Source organism: Vollenhovia emeryi, unplaced genomic scaffold (genome assembly GCF_000949405.1).
Source record: "Vollenhovia emeryi isolate VEMERY1.0 unplaced genomic scaffold, V.emery_V1.0 DF939128.1, whole genome shotgun sequence".
In the NCBI taxonomy this organism is placed as follows: Eukaryota; Metazoa; Arthropoda; class Insecta; order Hymenoptera; family Formicidae; genus Vollenhovia; species Vollenhovia emeryi.
The window spans coordinates 932487-950736 of NW_011967238.1; the positions used below are offsets into that span (position 1 = coordinate 932487).

General features: G+C 46.1%; 1 protein-coding gene across 12 annotated transcripts in view; it reads right to left on the reverse strand.

The window, feature by feature from the left end:
- Positions 1–18250, reverse strand: part of LOC105568553 (phosphatase and actin regulator 4B) — a 215443-nt gene that overhangs the window by 12119 nt on the left and 185074 nt on the right. For 10 of the 12 annotated variants that reach the window (XM_012024309.1, XM_012024312.1, XM_012024311.1 and 7 more), the window contains 4 exons: positions 6222–6416; positions 3409–3630; positions 2434–2683; positions 942–974 (listed from right to left, as the gene is read on the reverse strand). In XM_012024309.1, the coding sequence (XP_011879699.1) occupies positions 942–974; positions 2434–2683; positions 3409–3630; positions 6222–6416 (700 nt within the window). The remainder of the gene's footprint in view (positions 1–941; positions 975–2433; positions 2684–3408; positions 3631–6221; positions 6417–18250) is intronic. The other 2 variants (XM_012024307.1, XM_012024308.1) reach the window with 2 other exon arrangements.

Genomic DNA, 18250 nt, shown 5'->3' on the forward strand with positions numbered 1-18250 from the left:
ACTAGAAGACGCGTTCCTTTGGCCACACGGCGTCTTATGTACTTTCAGCGTGACGGAGCTCCTCCTAATTATACTCGATTTATGATGCAACGCCTCAACGTCACTTTCCCTAATCGGCCCCCATTGGATTTTTGTTTATGGGGTTGAATGGAGAGTGAAGTGTGCAGAAGAAAAGTGAATACACGAGACATTCAAGTAGCTCTATCTCGGAAACAGTGGGGAACGTATGTTCATATGCACATTTTTGCTTAACATGACCGATACTGTCACCTCCCAGAATATTGACCTTTCCTCCTGGGACACCCTGCATAGAAAGGGCTACATGCTTTTCTTGGTATAACGGGATTAACAGGGGCACACAAAATACAATCGGGATAATCGAATAACTTGAAGATAAATGTACCGAGGGGGAGAAAGTCGTGTACTCACAGGAGCGGAATCAACCGACGCTTGCTCTCTCACCGTAATTATCCGACTTACGCAAATTGCGCAGGTGAAACTGCGCGGTCGCGACACCGTCGGCCGATGGACTCGCGAGATGGATCTCCGTGCGCGAAAAGGAAAAAAAAAACCTGGAACGAACTCGGCCGTCTCTCGCGCGATATTCGACTCACGTGGTGTGTCGTGCGTAATCGAATGGTGCGGCGTGGCAAGCGTAAGACGAGAGATTTTCCATGGGTTTCCCTAAGGTTTTCTCATGCTTAAAACGCTCGGACGCGCGTTGCCATGCTCACGGCGCTCGCGTGACTCGCGAAAGGGAGTCACTGAGTAAAAAAGAGAGGAGGAGAGGTTCGTACAACACTTTGCTTCTCTCGCGATCGACCGCGCCGTAAGACAAAGACGTAAAGACAATATGTATACATAATACGTATATGTACATATATGTATATATATTATACATCGGTTTGCACGCATGCTTAGTTAGACCAATGCCCAATTACCATATTCTCATCCTAGGCCTCAACGGTGGCCTTCTGGTTAAGCATAAGAAAAATACGATGCTTTACTAGTGACTGACATGTTACTGACATGTTAATGATGGGTGCACGAATTACATTCCATGAGTACTCGCCTGAGAGAGCGTACGTCTCTTTAATAATCCCGTCTCGCATTGCCGGTCTCATCGTAACGTTGCGAGCAACAACGTGTACGCTTAACACGCTGCTTGCCCCCCCCCCCCCCAACAATTTGCGTGCCTTCTTGTGACGTCATAAGAAACTTTTCATTATCATAAATGTATAACGATAAATTGTATTGTCTGATATCATTCGATAAGACTTTATCCCCGCGGGATATGAATTATGCACCTTTTATTTTACCTTGTTATTTAGGTAATTATTAAAATTATCATATCAAATAGAGTATGTCTATATATTTTTGTATTTTGATGGCACTAGTCCGAGAGTAATTACCAGGATGTCACTGAAAAATTGAGACCACCGATATGTCAACGTGTTAATATTCTAACATCCTTAAAGCCATCTTAATGCCAAATCATATTTCAAGTGAGACTTGCCACTGTATAAATTCGGATTAATGTGGTTCAAAAGATTTATTTCCTCGGGCAGTTGACGTAAGCCGCCGAGGAAACTACAGGCAACGAGACGGGAAATTAAAGGACTACGTTCGGAAAAAATTAGGGCTCTTCGACGTCTGCTTTTTATTCTGTTCATTAAGGTCGATAATAATACCACGGTGGAGCTCCAGTGCTCCACTCGAAGCCTGCTTCTAGATCCGATGCTTTCCGAGGCTTTCGATATCAAACAGCGAGAGAGAGAGAGAGAGACCCGCGAGAAAGCGGGCTTTTGAGAACGGAAACGATTTTTAATTAAAGAGAAAAGTCGTCGACGTAGGAAGCGGATTATCCCGACGAATTTGTCGCCGGGTGACTCTCGAAGAGCGCCCGATTCTTACGGCGAGTTTCGAGTTTCGGTGTGAAAGCGTTCGAAAGGAATCCACGAATACCTTTGCATTCATTCCAGGCTTTTTCGCCCCCTGAATGCTATCACGACCCCGTTTTGTTAAGTATTATATCAAAGTGATAGGATCTACGAGCTTCTCTTACGATTCCAACAATTTTGTGATGCATTACGAAAGAGACATTTTCCTATCGAAAGCTTTAACGCAAAGTTGAGTCAAGAATGATTTTTCAAGTATGAAACGCTCTCACAAATTTTCCTCATTTGCGCCCTGAATTTTATATAAATTATATTTTTTTAGCAAAAAAAAGAAAGATCCCAATAAAAATCTGCAGTCGCGTTACACTTTCTTTTATCATTAATCATTTCTGAACTGTGCTTTGTGACTTCCTTCTCGTCCGGATATTTTGGGGGTAAGGGCGACTCTGATTTCCCTTGCCGAACGCTTCCGCAGCGATGGATATATTCGAGCATGTGTAAAATCGAACGCTGCGAGTCGCAGGAGGGCACTAACTTGAACGAGGCGTGGAGCTCCTGGCGTAGCGTCAGCGGCCTATTCTCCTGCGTCGGCGTGTTCTGCGGCGTGCCAGGTCCGCTGCCGGAGCCCCGCTTCTTCAGGACGCTCTTCAGCGGCACGGCGTGGAACTTGGGTTCCTTCGCCGGGATCTCCTCGACACGAGACGTGTCGATCGCCGGGTCTGGCTGCGACACCCTGAAGGCGTACATATTCTCGTCCTCCTCCTTCACATCGACGTCCTCCTCATCTGTCGGGGCAAGCGGCAAGAAAACTCGCGTAACCAAGAGGCCTCGAGTCAATGAAGCGCGATTACTTGACGATTTACGCGTGGAAGTTAAAGAGCTCGCGCGCAGGAAGATCGAGTGGCTATTTTGTTTATCAAAGCTCGAAAAATTCGAGTAAATGTATTTAAAAACAAATTGGGTGATTTGTACGGGTAACAAATAAATGTATTATTATATAAACACGTTTATATAATAAGCAGGCGTGTCGATTGCTCTTTCAGATTCATATAATTACTCGTTACGTTGGAGAAGGGAGTCAATTTATGGATATTCAACGACACAATCATTGCGACCGATAGTCAATAACTAAGCACGCATCACGAAGACAAGTGCATCGATACAATAGGAAATTGCGGTTATCAATTAGCGCAAACCGATAATTAACAGCGGAATGAAATTCCCAGTAATGAGATAAACAGTATTAAATAATTCGATATAATGATACGCGTCGTTACCGTGGCCGTAATTTTATAACTTTATATCGCGATATTGGAAATCAGAATAACAGAAACGGCGGGAGCACGCGTTGCTGGCTATACGGAGCGTTGATTTATCGGTCATCTTAGAATCGTGCCAACACAGGAGACTCTAATAAAGCGACGATGAGCCTCTGTCATGTGATTAATTGCTCCAATTAATTGCTCCAATACTCTTGTCTTCCGCGGCATTAATGTTTCATTACACTTACCCTCGTCCTCGCAGTCCGAGAGCGGGATTTGCCGTTGTCTCGCCAGCAAAGTGGGACTCGGGGAGCTGAACATGGGCGGGGGTGGTATAGGGCCGATCTCGCTCAACGGAATCGGCGGTTCTGGGAGCTCCGACAGCATCAGGGTATTCTGAGGTGGTAACGGATAACATCTCTCGATCACCTGCTGATTGTCGGCGCTCTGATCCAGCACCCCCTTGTCCACTGAAAGCAGAAAGAAAAGCGCGGCATGTAATATCACATCGAGATAAACGTACGCCTAGACTCACGCCACTATTCTGCACATTTTATTCTGTTGTCTCGGTTTAATCGTTTGTTTTCTCTCTCTTAGTGTCAGTGTTTCCAGGTATTCGTGGTCAGATCTTATATTCAAGATCGTCTTGAATTTATCTAAAGATGCTGCATGGAGCATTTCATTGGGGTATCTAAAGATGATCTTAAAACGGTCTTGAAGATAAGACCTGACTACGAGTACTGACCTAAGACTGATCGCAAAATTAAGACGCCTTTGTTACCTAGCGTTAAGACGCTAGATAATTATTTTAGAATTGCCTTAAAAATCGCCGCATCCAAACGCGCTCGGAAGAAGCGGGCGCGATAAAGTTGTATCGAAGCCAGTTGTTGCGAGAAACGTGATTCATCCCGCGGTGCAGGAGCAACAATATTTTGGCAAACGAACGAATGCCACGAGCTCACGCTCGTTGCAGCTGTTAGAGGTGGAACTTGCGAAATACACTTTTGCGGGCTTCGTCGAATTTTATTTATTATTAAATCCCGCGTTGCCGGTCGCGTCCGGAACGCCGGGCGGAATTTTTAATTTGGCGCTGCCGCTTAACGGCTGCGGGGCGTGCTTTATTTTGGAAATTCCACTCGATAAAAAACCGGCGTGTTTTTCATGAATAATGACCCGTCGTTACACTCACGGCCGGTATATCGGTTGGAATGTTAAACAAGTCGGTAGATGCGCGCTTTCGCGCTGCTGGCCATTTGATAATGTCGCGCACCTAAATTCTGACACAAAAGGACCAAGTTCCAGGCGGTTACCAGGCGAGATACTTGGGCTACCACGCATACCCCGGGGATCGTCCGGTCGTGTTTGATCACCAACACATATTTGATTCCAGCCCGGTCGAAATTTATCGCGAAAATTTTAGACGACGTACGGGCGACGTTATCGTGCGAGTTTGCTCCGTGCGTGCGCGATTAATTTCAAACTCATTTGAATAAATATATTTTCCCGGGCATGCACGCTATTGTCAGCTTTTACTGGATACGTGACGCTACAATAACGGCGTTTCCGATCTCTCGCAGAAATTTTCTTCAGAATTTTATTTCTTTCTATGCGTGTATGTGTGTATGTGCGCGAGTGTGAAGAAGAATTTCATTTCCTCTTCTTCCGAAAAAATATGAAGGCGAAAAAGAATGGATACGAAACTGCTTAAACGCCAATTCAAATATCACGTTGAGTTTCTCTTACATTCTAAAGCGCATTGTTTAAGAGTTTAATTAAACAATCCGGAGTTCACTAATGAAAATTTTATGCATAAATATCGATTACTTACGGTATCGACGGAATGTAAAGATCGGAGAATTTTATGTGTTTATGAATCAAACAAATTATTATTATAAAAGTATTCTACTCTCGGATTAAATACAATAGCATTGAACGATATGATTCAAACAAACGAGAACGCCTTACAGGTCCGAGCAAGATGTGGATAGCCCAATCATTTTTAATTTAATATATGTACTCTCTAAAAGTCAATCGCGTTCAGTGAATACAAAACCACTGCGATTTTCAGTGGTATACTCGTAGCTGTAAATCAGTGACTATATTCATTGTATTTAGTGATGATCCACTGATTGATTTTTAGAGAGTGAATTCCGGCGCACAGGACAAGTGGAAAAACGGTACATGAATTCACATATCAAATAAAAAATTATTGGGTTACATCTTGCCCGGACCTACAAGTCGTTCTCGTTTGTGCGGAGTCATATCGTTCAATGCTACTGTATTTAATCCGAGAGTAGAATAATTTTATAATAATAAGATAGATATGGCTCTCTCGCAGAATACGTTTAAGCCCGCCTGCTCTGGTTTCGCTTCTCAAATCGTCAAAATATTCAAAATATGTAAATAACGTCGAGCGTCGTCAAAGAGACAACTAAATCTAATAAAGGAGTTTTCTGTATCCGCGTTTATTCGATGATAATTCATGTAGCGCGACTTCGTGGGAGCCCATCGCTCTTCGTCGAGTTAGCGCATTATAGCTTGCTATCGTAAACTGACGACCCTCAGGACGGAGAGTAAACTCTATTTCGAAGGTTTCTATGAGTTGCATAACGAAACCTGAGTTTATGCTGGCTGAGGCACTTGTGGATTATTTACACGTCGAAAAACATACGAGAAACTTTTTAAGTAATACAGATCCGTAGATCAGAATTACAAATGTGCGAGGACAAAGTACAAGATATAATTCAGGCAACATAAACGCCGAGGTACATAGTCTATACAATTAATTGTTTCTTATCATATACATAGCATTTGTTAAATACATATATTATATGTGTTTCGTGTGTATATCTTATTCTTTAGCATTGTCTTAATTTCCTAATACGGGAAATCTGAAAGGCATATTTTTAGTAAAGTTTTAGGTAACTTTCCCTCCCTCCTTCTCTATCCGTTTGCCGAACTCATTCGTAGAATCGCTTGTTCCGACCTTGCCGAACTTTTCTCTGAGCGACGACGATACTCGCGGCACGCTTGTACGCCGATCTCGCGAGTGTGTACTCACTGTTGAACAAGATCAGCCTCCTGGCTGTCACCCTGGCCTCGAGGGTGTTCGGCCTGTTCGGCTTTTGCTGGTCCCCGGCATCCAGGGCCGGACCCGGCATCGCCGAGCCGGTCGTGCCCAAATTGGCGGCCTGCGGCTCGCCATTCGGCGATATCGCGCCATTCGCATTCTGTTCAGTCTTTTCCTTCTTCGGCTCTGCAACAGAAAAAAAAGTTCGACACCGGTCAGAACCGTGGCGGGAGATATAAGCGTCGTCGGAAGAGGCGGATTAGGCTGGCTGCCTCGCCGATTTCTGGTCCTCGCGAATTTTCGAGTCGGACGACGCGCTCGCTCAGAGAAAAGTCCTATCCGATCATCCGTAAAAAAAAAATCCATTATCTCAGTCGTTGTCCGATCGCTCTACCGCGAAACGCTGCGGTTACTTTGGCGATAATTTTCGATCGATGTACTCGTCGAGATGGCTTATCGGCTTACTCGGTGCATCGCGGTTGCATAGATGGGACAACCGTAATCCGTTAAGTCACTTCTTGATCGAAGGCGACGCTGCGGATATATTTAAACCGCTTACAGGGGCGAGTACGCTCGTTATCGTTAAGTAATATTATTGCGTGTCGCAATTATAAAAATTTATTAAAAATTTAACGGTGGCAAAGTCAAATCAAGTCGACTTTTGGCTTTTATGTGTTTAACGATCGTTTTATGTTAAACACATCTTCAATTACGAGCCTTTATTGATATGCCAATAATGAGTTGTGAATCTGTAGTTAATCACCAGCATTATTTGTTCATTAACTAGCATTTGTACGATCACGGGAAAGGGAAAACCGGGTCACGGCAAGAGTTGTCGATGCCGTTTGTCAGTCGGGCAACAGGGGGGACCTTCAAATTACGTTTGTCTTCGCCCGGTAACGGACACTCCGCTGACTGGTTGTCGACGAAAATCTGTCCGGCGTTGCGAAAGTTCGACGCATGTGCCGTGACGGTATCGTGACATTCCCGCCACAAAAAAGGATACGTCGATTTCCAGGACGGACACATACCGTATGAAGCGGAAACACAAAAGCTTCTCGTATGCGCGCGCGCGTTATTGACTGCTGACTGTCGGTTTCGGAAATCCGCTGTGGATTTCGAGAAGCTGACACATTCCCGATTCGGCGGCGATTAAACGCAGCGCGCGGGGTCTTTAAAATTTCCCTTTGTACGCTTGGCGTTACGTACATATCAATGCGCACGGTAATAAATCAATCGGCAATTGTAGAGAGGTGCAGCCAGAGTACTTTCTGACAATGATGGCGTGCATTTTTCCCAGCGGCTAGATCTGTCGTTATATCTCCCGTTGCATCGTGAAATTATTTAAGAACGTCAGTTAAAATGCGAACCTGTGCCGCCCGATTAGTCTTTTCACATACATTTTAATTAATTATTGGAAAACTCGGAAGATTTAATCATTTCGAAGCGACGCACGCGATCTCGTTTAATTAATGTGCCAATTAATTTCAGCAATTATGAAAAATCGCGGCTAAAAGTGTCAACGAGAAGATAAAAGAGATGTTTTCTTATTACATTCACTACACGGAGGGAATTTTCTCTTCAAATTTACCCTGAAAATCGTGTAATCGTGGGTCAACATGGCATTTTCAACAACTTTACGACAGTTTTCTGAAATTTTACCACACATTTTACTAATCAGCTGTACGGGAAAATTTCAGAAAACTCTCATCATGAAGTTCTTTAAAATTCCGTGTACCGTACGAAATTTATTATCGGGAATTTACAATGTGTACAATTTATTAATCAATTACTGCTACGCCGCCATATTTGATCCCTCCGTAAGCTCTTTTTATAAAATATATCCTTACTAAGTAGACGCCGCTTGGCTTTCACAAGAAAAGCGTAATTTTGCGATACGTAGTTAGGTAGGATATAAAATTTAACGGCAAACAAACATCATCGAGATTATCGAGACAGATGAGGCGTATTATTGCGACAATGTGCGCCATTGAGTGCTGATATCAAAGAGATAATAAACCCGCAGATTGGGAGCGGTCGCGCTCAAAGGACGAGGACGGGCACAATGCTGCTTGATGACGAAAATGAAATGCTATTCCAAATATACCGTCGAAATATAGCGCACGGAACGAGATAGGGCCGGCACAAAGATACGATCCATTCACGGGAATTACGAGTTACAGACGCGCGTACGCTAATGCTGAAATTAAGATCAAACGTATTAATGTCCACAAGTGAAACCGACTACGCTGCCCCCCCGCCGATCGATCTCGCCTCGGACGAAATTAAAGCGGCACGATCGGGTTTTCCTGCAAAAATATTCCTCATGTTTAACGGCTCTTTTACACCACAAAGGCTAAATAACGGGACGCCAGAGAGCGAAGATGAGTTACTATGGGTCGTCGATAAATATTAAGGCGCGGGTGTCGTGAACGCTGCATAAAAGGAGGACGAGGACAGCTGCGGGAGAATAGAGATGAGAAATTGCCGGTCTTCGGTTTTTCGAACGAACACGCCTCGCCCCCGTTCGCTCGCGCGATAAAGATCGATTCGATTTTGCCGGGTTTTACGCGTCCCGGAAGCCCCGCCGACGTCGCGTTTTTGGGAGATCGCCAAAGGAATCTCGAAGGAACGACGAGCTCTTTCGACACGCTGCTAATAACGTCAACAATATATAACGCACTACAGAGGCGAGAGCAACTCTGCGGTTCGTCTACTCTTTGGAACTCTATTAATTTGATCTTTATTTTTATTGGAAACCGGAGTCCCGCTGTAAAACGATGTAGCTTAGTTGCTCAAAGAGATGAGATATTTTATAGATTTATCAATTATGTGCTGTATCTTGTACACGGCGAGACTTTTCTTTCAAAATTTATCCTGAACATATTATAATCGTGAAACAACACGGCATTTCGAAGAATTTTATGAGAGTCTTTAAACTTTGCCATACATTTCACTAGTAATTATAGTTAGTATACATTTTACTGGGAAACTTTCAAAGAACTCTCGTAGTTCTTCAAAATGCCACGTTGTCCCACGATCACACGATTTTCAGGATGGATTTTAAGAAAAAAATTCTCTCCGTGTACTCCGCGCAGCGTAATATAAGACCAAGTACGTAATCACATAAATGTCCAAGAATTTGACTCTTCGGCCATTAGCATATTTAACGTTCTAATTGGCTGCTTTCAAACTATCCGTTGAATTTTCAATAGCTGCGTTTAAGGTCAAGAAATTATTCATTTCAATCAATTACGCTTCAGCTTCCTAGGTTTCCTAGGTTCTCCGTACGTAGCGCAGAAAGGATACCAGAGTCTCTCGTTTAACGCGCTAATATCGCGTAATTTAGATCGAGGGCTCGATTAAGCGGCGCAACGAATTTCGCGCAATTAGTCCGCGCGTGTCTATTCACTTACTTCGCCAGATGAGATGGGCGATACGGCCCATGAATGATTAACGCGAACTCGCGGCTAACTGGCTCGCGTCGACTGATTGCCGCGACGAAAATTTCGCAATTAGTCTACCGGGTGTCTCGCAGTGTCACACTGTCACCGCTGTCACGTTGCTTCAGACGAATGTGTGACGCGAGAGCCACCCGACGCTTCTCGACTCGGCGCTCAGTCAAGCTCGAGTCAAGCTCGAACGCCTCCTTCCTGCCTGCGACGTGCTGCGAGGCTCGCACGAGACTGATCGCGAGCTAGGAGCTGCCGGATTCGCGCGCGCGTACGAAAATAGATGAATGACTTCGCCGCGAGGCAGAGCGACACACAATACGGTGACCTTCCATCCGCTGTCACCGCAGGCTGTTTTACGTTTGATATACTGCCGCGTATTTTCGAACGATCAACATTCCGCGCGTCGCAATCATCTCCGCATTGGAATTCCCGCGATCCAAGTCCTACGAATTCTCCGCTTATGGTTTTCTTCGATCAGTTTCACAATCAACAATATATATTGGGCTTATAGCCCACAGTCGAGAAGGTGCCCTGGCGAACGTCAGGTAAACAATTGTTGGAGAACGCATAGTAATAAATAAGGGTGTGTCTTCGGGGCGGTAGGCGCTAAGACGCGCTACTTACTTATTAAATTTAATTTCGGCGAGACAATTAACGGGCTAGACCAGGAATCGAACCTGGTAAACTTCCACTTGCCGGGCGAATGCTCTTCCAACTGAGCTTACCAGGTCCACACTTGAAATCTTCCTTGCTTACCTAGGGGAGACCGGGGTTGGAAGTCGCATTTTTTTTTCTTGTGTTTTGGGTGAGATTGAGATTAGATTGAAATTTGACCAAATAGAGTAAAAGTTACTAAATTTGTGATTAGTAAACTTTATTGTGATTGGTCAAATTTCAATCTAATCCCAGTCTCAATCCGTAGTCTGATACGGGCGTTATGATCGCCGCGTTCCGACGTGTGAGTATCTCATAACAGGCTTATAGCTCGCTCATGTCTTCTAACTACTGACTTCTGTCTCATTGTAGACCGAGCTTTAGCGTCTTGCGTTTCGCGCCCATTGTAGAATAAGCTTTACCCTGCCTGGACGACAGGTTGTCCTCGGGAGTGGGCGAACGCGATACGAGCACGGCCTCCACGGTAACAAATACGGGAACGGGGAAGTACGTGGATCCGCGCACGTTTTCGACGCAACGATGACACGCAATCCCCTCGGATCGGCTGTTCTCACCTCGTGGCAGCCAACGCGGAGCCGGGCGAATTTCCGCGCCGGAGAACTTCTCTGCCAAGTGCACGTACACGAGAACGTGCGTCGAAGTTCAACCGTGCACAGATACGCGCGTGCAACACATGGACCACCGCGGCCTCGGCGGTCCTGCCAAGCGCACGCACTGTCGCCCTCACTCGCGGGGGAACTTCGGCCGGTCGCGGTGCCACCGACGCATCTCGAGGTCCGGCGCAACGGAGGCATCCGCCGGTCGGCTCTATGAATAGAACGCGCAATGCCGCGTGCTCTTGGCAACATTTTCGTTACGTGGCGTTACGTTTGAGGAATTTCGGTTAACGGCGAGAGCCCGCGTCACGGCCGCGCGAGCGTGAAAAAACTGGAGCACGAAACCAATGCGGTTCCAACGTTACGCGATGTGCCGGCAGATGCACAGCAGTGCGCATCGATTTTCGCAAAAGTTGCCCGAGAAAATTGTGTACCCATTAAATAAAACGCGAATGTCTTTTTATATTTAACAAGCATAAATAGTAGAGCACACTCCTTTCCCGGGTAAAAATGAAAAACTATTCGGACAGCTAAACTTTGTTAAGCGAAAGATAATTTCGTTGGATGTTTCATTAACAATTAATTCACATTTTAGAAACGCGCAGATTGCTATTGTTTGTGTCAACGTGGCGAAACACGCATATTTATACAAATTCATCGTGGTTAGCTAACCGCCCAAAGCAATGGCATTGTTTATAGAGCGTGAAAACGCCACATGTGCCAGATTTTTAGAAGCCAGTATAAGCTTCGACCGTGACACATATATGTATACAGCGCGTTCGAGATAAATAGCAGAATCTTGTCACGGCCGAAGGAATTTTTATTCAAAGCGCCTGGTGCGATTCGATGAGTATCTCTCTCTCTTTCTCTCTCTCTCTCTCTCGGGATCGAAACGCAATCTTTCTCCAAAGAGCGATATTTCTCGCGCCTCGGTGCCGCGCCCTCGATATGTGACACGCGCGGCAAGATGCAATTGCAATATTTCAAAGGGTTAAGCGCTCTTCGAAACGCCCTATATTCACGCCCTTGCTTCAAGCGCCGCGGTACGCGAGGAACGTACAAGCCCTGTCGCTGCGCATCGCCGAGAGCTCCTCCACGGCGTCTTCCTCGCCGCGCGGCGCGGCCGGGGCCGTTCAGCTAACAAACGAGAGAAATAAATTACACCGTAGACCAGCGACGGGTTGCATAATGAAGAGGGATCCGTCTCGCGCGCCCGCGCGCCCACGAGAAGCAAAGGGGACGTGCGCTTTCATTTGTCTGCTCTGGGAGGGGAAAAAAAAAGACTGTTAGCAACCCATTTTGGGGCCCACAATTAGTAATCGAATTATTTGGATTGTCCGTAACTCTACTCTGGGAACAATTTTGACCGTTTTTTTGTAGTTAAGCAACTTAACATTTCGGTTAGTGCCTCTTAATTGAAAATTATCTTTGCGTTACTGAATGTCGACAGAACTAATTGGGAGATTGTAGGCCTCGGTGGTCGAATTGGTGAGACGCCCGCCCAGAGTGTAGGAAGGTCTAGAGACCCTGTAATCAGAGACTGGCCATAAGAGAATTCGTCAAATTCCAGGGATTTTCTACGATCGTAGAATCGTAGAAGAGTGAGATAGCCAATGTTTCTCTCTCACTCACAGGAATTTGACGAACTCCCTTATGGCCAGTCACTGATTACAGGGTCTCTAGGAAGGTCCAGGTTTAAACCCTGGCTGAAGTAATATTTTTCGCAATAAATTTTCGGTATTATTAAAAATGTCAGGTATGGTTAAGAAAACATGACGTTGCTAATTGAGAGAACTGATTAGTGACACTTAAAAATCTTGGATATATGTAGATAGAATAGCTAATTGCGTTTTTTAGTCACGCGGGGTAAAATTCGTAAAAGATTAGAGTGTTACGAACAATCCAAATAATTACTAATTGTGGGCCCCAAAGGGTTGCTGTCTTCTTTTTCCCCAGAGTGGTCCATGCTGGGAACCTGGCGGCGCATGCCGCGCGTAGTAGAGTGCCAGATAGACAACGGCTTAATGTTAATTGCTTAAGTTTCGCGATACTGACGGAGAGGATGTTGGTCCACGAGCGGCGACTCTCGAGGGAGATCTCGTTCGGCGACTCTTCGCTGTCGCGACTTGGCTCTCCACATTTCGCATTCTCTCTCGCCTCGGATCCAGTCGTCACAGAGATCTCGTTAGCCCCGCGCTCGAACGAATCAGCGACACTTTGTGCCACGGTACTTGACTCGTTACCTTGCGAGTTAGCGCGAAACGAGCTGTTCGCCAGCGGAAAACCGTGGCCGAGGCGAAGCGACGTCTCGTTGAACGCGAGCGGGACGTTGTTGCAGCGACGGAATATCAATGTGACGTCTCGGCGACGTCAACGCGGCGGACGTACGTTGGTATGTTCGCGGGGTTGACGACGGCGCCGCCGCCGCTGGAGGTATTTGCGTAACCAGGCATCTTGGGTCACCGTGACATCATCGTTCAGCGTGTGTTACCACGTAGAAACTTTAAGGATCTCGCAGACCCGGCGCTCGGGAAACAGGCGGGGTTATTTATAAGGAGCGTGGCGCAAGAAAGCCATTTTTCTTTCCCGCACGCGACGCTTAGAGCGCAAGCTCCCGCGCGGCTGAAAATCGTTTTGCCCACGTTGCGCTTCGACGGACGGGCAATTGGTCGCAGAACGTTCCGTACGTGCGCATTCCGCGGGGTTTAATGCGCTGTTATCCGATAAGATGGAATCTGCCGTGCCAATTCCGTTTTGCGGAAATGTTTTGCTTCCTGCCTACGCGCCAGAAATAGAAAATTGCCAGAAATAGAGGAGCACGGATGTTGGAGCCCGATAAGAGACGTACGAGTTAACGAAAAGTTCAATGGAAAATATCGTTACAGAGAAACGTATACGTATATAAAATAGATATGGCGCATTCTTATTTTAAATATACCACGCATTGCTATTTTAAATGTGGTAAAGTCATTTCCGTTCGCGAAATAATATCGTGTGCGGTGTAGAGAAATATACGTTTTAAATGTAACATATTAAATATTCCTGTTTTAAATGTGAGTAATTTCTGTTTACAAAGTATCAAATATTCACGAGGAAAGTTCTTGGAGAGATCTCTGTTTCTCTTCCGTTCAACTGAGAGATAAGAATAACTTTTGTCCGCCGTCCGTTTTGCTCCTTTGTTCTTTGTAGTGTATAATTGAGCATATAGTGGGCGAGCTCCTCGGAGGAGTCTTGCGTCTTCTATCGGGAGGCGATGTTGCGCACGAGGGAGCACAATCGTTATTCGCCGCTAGTTTTATCCGGACCATAATACTCAACTGCAGATTCGCGTCGTTGAGCCGCCGACGCGTGCGATAAAGGTTGACGTTATCAAGGTGGAAGGAAGCATTGTTTACGGGACCGCTCGAGTTTCGAGAATACTTGAACGTTTCCATCCGATCTCATCCTCCCACTCGCGGCAACCCTAACTACCCCCCCCCCCCCGAGTCCCCCGGACACGGGAGTCTGCAATTCCAGTTACAGCGGCTTTGTCGAGAGAGAAAAGAAGTCTCGCTAATCGCCTTCGACCAGCCAGCTCTGCTCGGAACTCCTCTCAGACTGCGTCCCGCAGTCGTGCGGTTTCGCGCATCTAATCCTTCATTACTGCGTCCGCAGCAGCCAATTAGTATTAATCCAGGCTAATTACATTTTCTCCTCAAACTAATAACGTAAAATTATTCGCCGTTCTTAGTTTGCCAAATAGAGCTCAGTACATATTCTTTTGAACGAAATGTGGCAAATACCGGCGTCAAGACTATGCATATCAAAATAATTAGCTTGTGATTTTTTTTAAAATTACTCAAATCTATGCGGTGCATTTCCCGACTTTCGTTGCGATGTAAATGATTGAGTTGACCAATTTACTCGCCTCCTTTATTTCCCTTTCCAAAGATGTGTATATAGTGCACTTAAATAATAGAAATGAATATCGTCGGTAAATCTTCGTTAAACTAAGTAAAACAGTAACAGCGTCGATTGTCGCCGAGTTTTCCGCCATCGGAATGATGACGCTGCAAGGAATCATTTTTAGTTTCGCTGAAAGTAGTTTTTCACTATTACGGCACGATTAAAAATTCCTTGCGACGGCGTCGCGCGCAATTAATCCGTGAATCGCGATGCAATTCTGTGGGCAAAACAGCAAGAATTCCACAATGTACGTACGTACACACACGCTAACGCCCCGCGGGATACTCGTTAGGACGTAACGACATGCGGAAATGTAACAGTGGTGGATTTTTCGCTGTCGAAAAATCGCCACCTCGCTCAGCGCGCTCAAACGTCGCCGCCCACGTGTGCACGCGAGAAACTCGTGGGCGACCTAATCGCGGTTGACGTGGATTACGCTGCGGCTGCAATTTCACGTAATTTGAGGTAGATCACGTCACTCGGTTAGAAGTCCGGTCCGTTTATCCAGATTGTTATCGGATACACGGCGATCGAGTTCGATCCGCGGGCGAATAATTGATCGCCGTGGTTTAGCCGAATCAAACGCGGCTACGATTTCAATCGCGTGCTCGCGTAACGCCGGTTCTTCAATGATTGTATCGCAACGTCGCAAACGTCGCAAATCATAGATTCGACCAATCAGCGTTGAATTAGAACCAGTCTACGACCCCAGCGACATTACGCTACGACCGATGTAGAACCGGCCTTAAAGCCCGTGTCACACTACGCATTGCGGATCATGGACTGGATTGAAATTGCGGATTGAGAGTCACATTTCAGCCAATCAGACGAGACAGCCTCGAATCCGATTCGTTGAATTGCAATCCGCGATCCGCAACACTCAATTGTCGACGCGGATTGGATTGGGGAGTGTCTTCTAGCTAATGAGAGCAAAGCAGCCAGCGATTTAACTGACTCTCATTGGCTAGAGGGCAATCGTCAGTCGCCAATCCCAATCCAATCCAATCCGAGTCGGCAATCGCCAGTCTGATTCCACCTTAAAGCCTTGCGTCCACAATCCAAGAACTGTACCCAAGTTCTAGTTTCGAGAAATGTGTAACCAATCAACCCGCACCTTTTACGGAAAAGCTGCAAGTTGATTAGCTACACATTTCTCGGGACTTGGACACAGTTATTGGATCGTGGACGCAAGGCTTCAGAATCCTTTATTCTCGGCGCGAAGCACGTTCGCGCAATCACGGTCGGGATCTAATGCGTATTGCACGACGCGTTGTTCCTTTTTTTCGGCTGCAAAAATCGCACCGCCCGATAATTCTCGGCGAGAAAGCTCTATTTTTGGCCGCGTCACAACGAAGGTCGGATTCAAGTATGAAAAATGAACGTACGAGGTGCAGTCCGGCTTTTTTCCCCCGGTCGCGCAACACTCGCCGTTGTCACGCGCTCGCTCGTGGAAATGAATATCGCCGACTCGACGAGATAGCGTGATCAAACACGTGTCTTGCCGCGAGCCGCGATGCAAAACTGGCTGCATCAGTTTACCGTACATGGGATTTTGGATAAATGGCCGCGATACGCTTTTCAATCCGCGCGTTACGTATCGGTTTCGAATATTACGGCGTATGACATTTCGCTCCCGGTGACATTTTCATCCCGGGGTTTCTCAATTCGTCCGCTCGAAAAAATAATGTAACTATTTTTTTTATCATGAAACAACTTTCACGTTGGCACTGATTACGAGCAACGATAATATTTTCGCGGGAAACTACGCATACATTTCGCAACAACGTAAATAAAATGAGAATCGCACGAGTTTTTTGCGATTATACGAGAGCTAGCGAGAGAGGAAAGAGAGCGTCTCTTTAACTAGATGCGTTTTCTAGCCACCGGTTTACGCACAAAGGGCGGACCGTGCAAAGGGAATTTTCATCCCGCTGACTCGGGGAAGAGTTTCGCAGACGCGGCGGATAATCAGCGCGGGACCGGGCGCGATGACGCCCTTCATCACGGCCGAGAGTGTTAAAACGCGGCGTTCCCACGGGAGAATCCGCACATCATCATTTTTGCCCGCTCAGTTTCGCTGATGACGCCGGTCAGCTGTCCCCTGCTACTCGCGCGAGATAAAATTGCGCGAAAAGATAAATGGTGTTAACGGAACCGCGCGAGAAAAGTCTTTCGATGGCTTATTCTTTGCGACTCGTCGTAACTCACGTCGCGACTCTCGCGCGGTTATCACGACAGAGCGCACGTGGAAGAAATATAGAACGAATCGAAATTAAGCCGCCCAAGTTTGCAGACGTGCCGTGTAACGGGGACGTCTTTTACTTGGCGGAAGTTTGATTGGACCTTTATCCCTTCTTATTAGATACTACCGGGCGCAAGTAGCTCCCTCGTCGTTTTATAATATCGAATAATAATGCTTGTCGCAGTTTATTTAATTGCGGCATAAATTATCCGCCTCGCCACACGTAGCATCCGAAACTTTAAAATACGTAAAGTTCTGAAAACGCCACTTGGCACAATTATTATGCAGTTTTAGTCGTTAGCAGCGTACTCGAAACATCAAGTTCGTTAGAACGCCGCTTAACAAAGCTAGAATTATCTCGCGACGTCGTCAAGTGGAAGCGCTTGCAGTCAGACACGTTGTAAACGCCTGTTTCATAATCACGAGATTCCCGGTAAACTTTCAGAGATGTAACCGAAGAGCTCGCAACCGCTTAAGCGTTCAAGTGCCAGAGGTACCGCAAGGAGAGCTCTTAAGTTTTAATTTTTCAAGTTAATCTTCGTGTTATTTTATCACTGGAAATCACGGGGGCTGCCGAAGCGGAATCTCTCTGTATCATCCCGCGCGTAATTAAGGCAACAGACAGTCTGCACTGAAGCTGCCAGCGTTTCAATTATTTTTCAGTGAAATTCTTAATTTTTGCACTACGGAATCTTGCGAATTAAAGTGATTCAGTCGATAGGAATAAACGCAATAAAATAACGAGCTTGAGTGTCCTCGTAGTCACCAGTGGTAAAATTTAATAAAACAAATTCTACACTCGTAGAATATATACATACAGGGTGTGTCCTAATACCCGTATGTCCCGTAGATGGCAGATAGACCGGGGCAAACTGAATAGAAAAGTCCTATACTATTTTGCAAAATTCGCAGTAGTTATCGAGAAAAAAATTATTGAAAATCGTCGTCTTTGCCCTGCCCACTGTCCAATTCGAGCGCGTAGCGAGATGTGACCGCCCGGCGATCGATATTGCCTGGCGAGGGGGGGAGGGGGGGACAGCGCGCAGTTGCCGGCGAGTGGTTTACGTCGCCGCTCCCGCGTCTCGCGTCCCCATCCCTCGCCTGGCA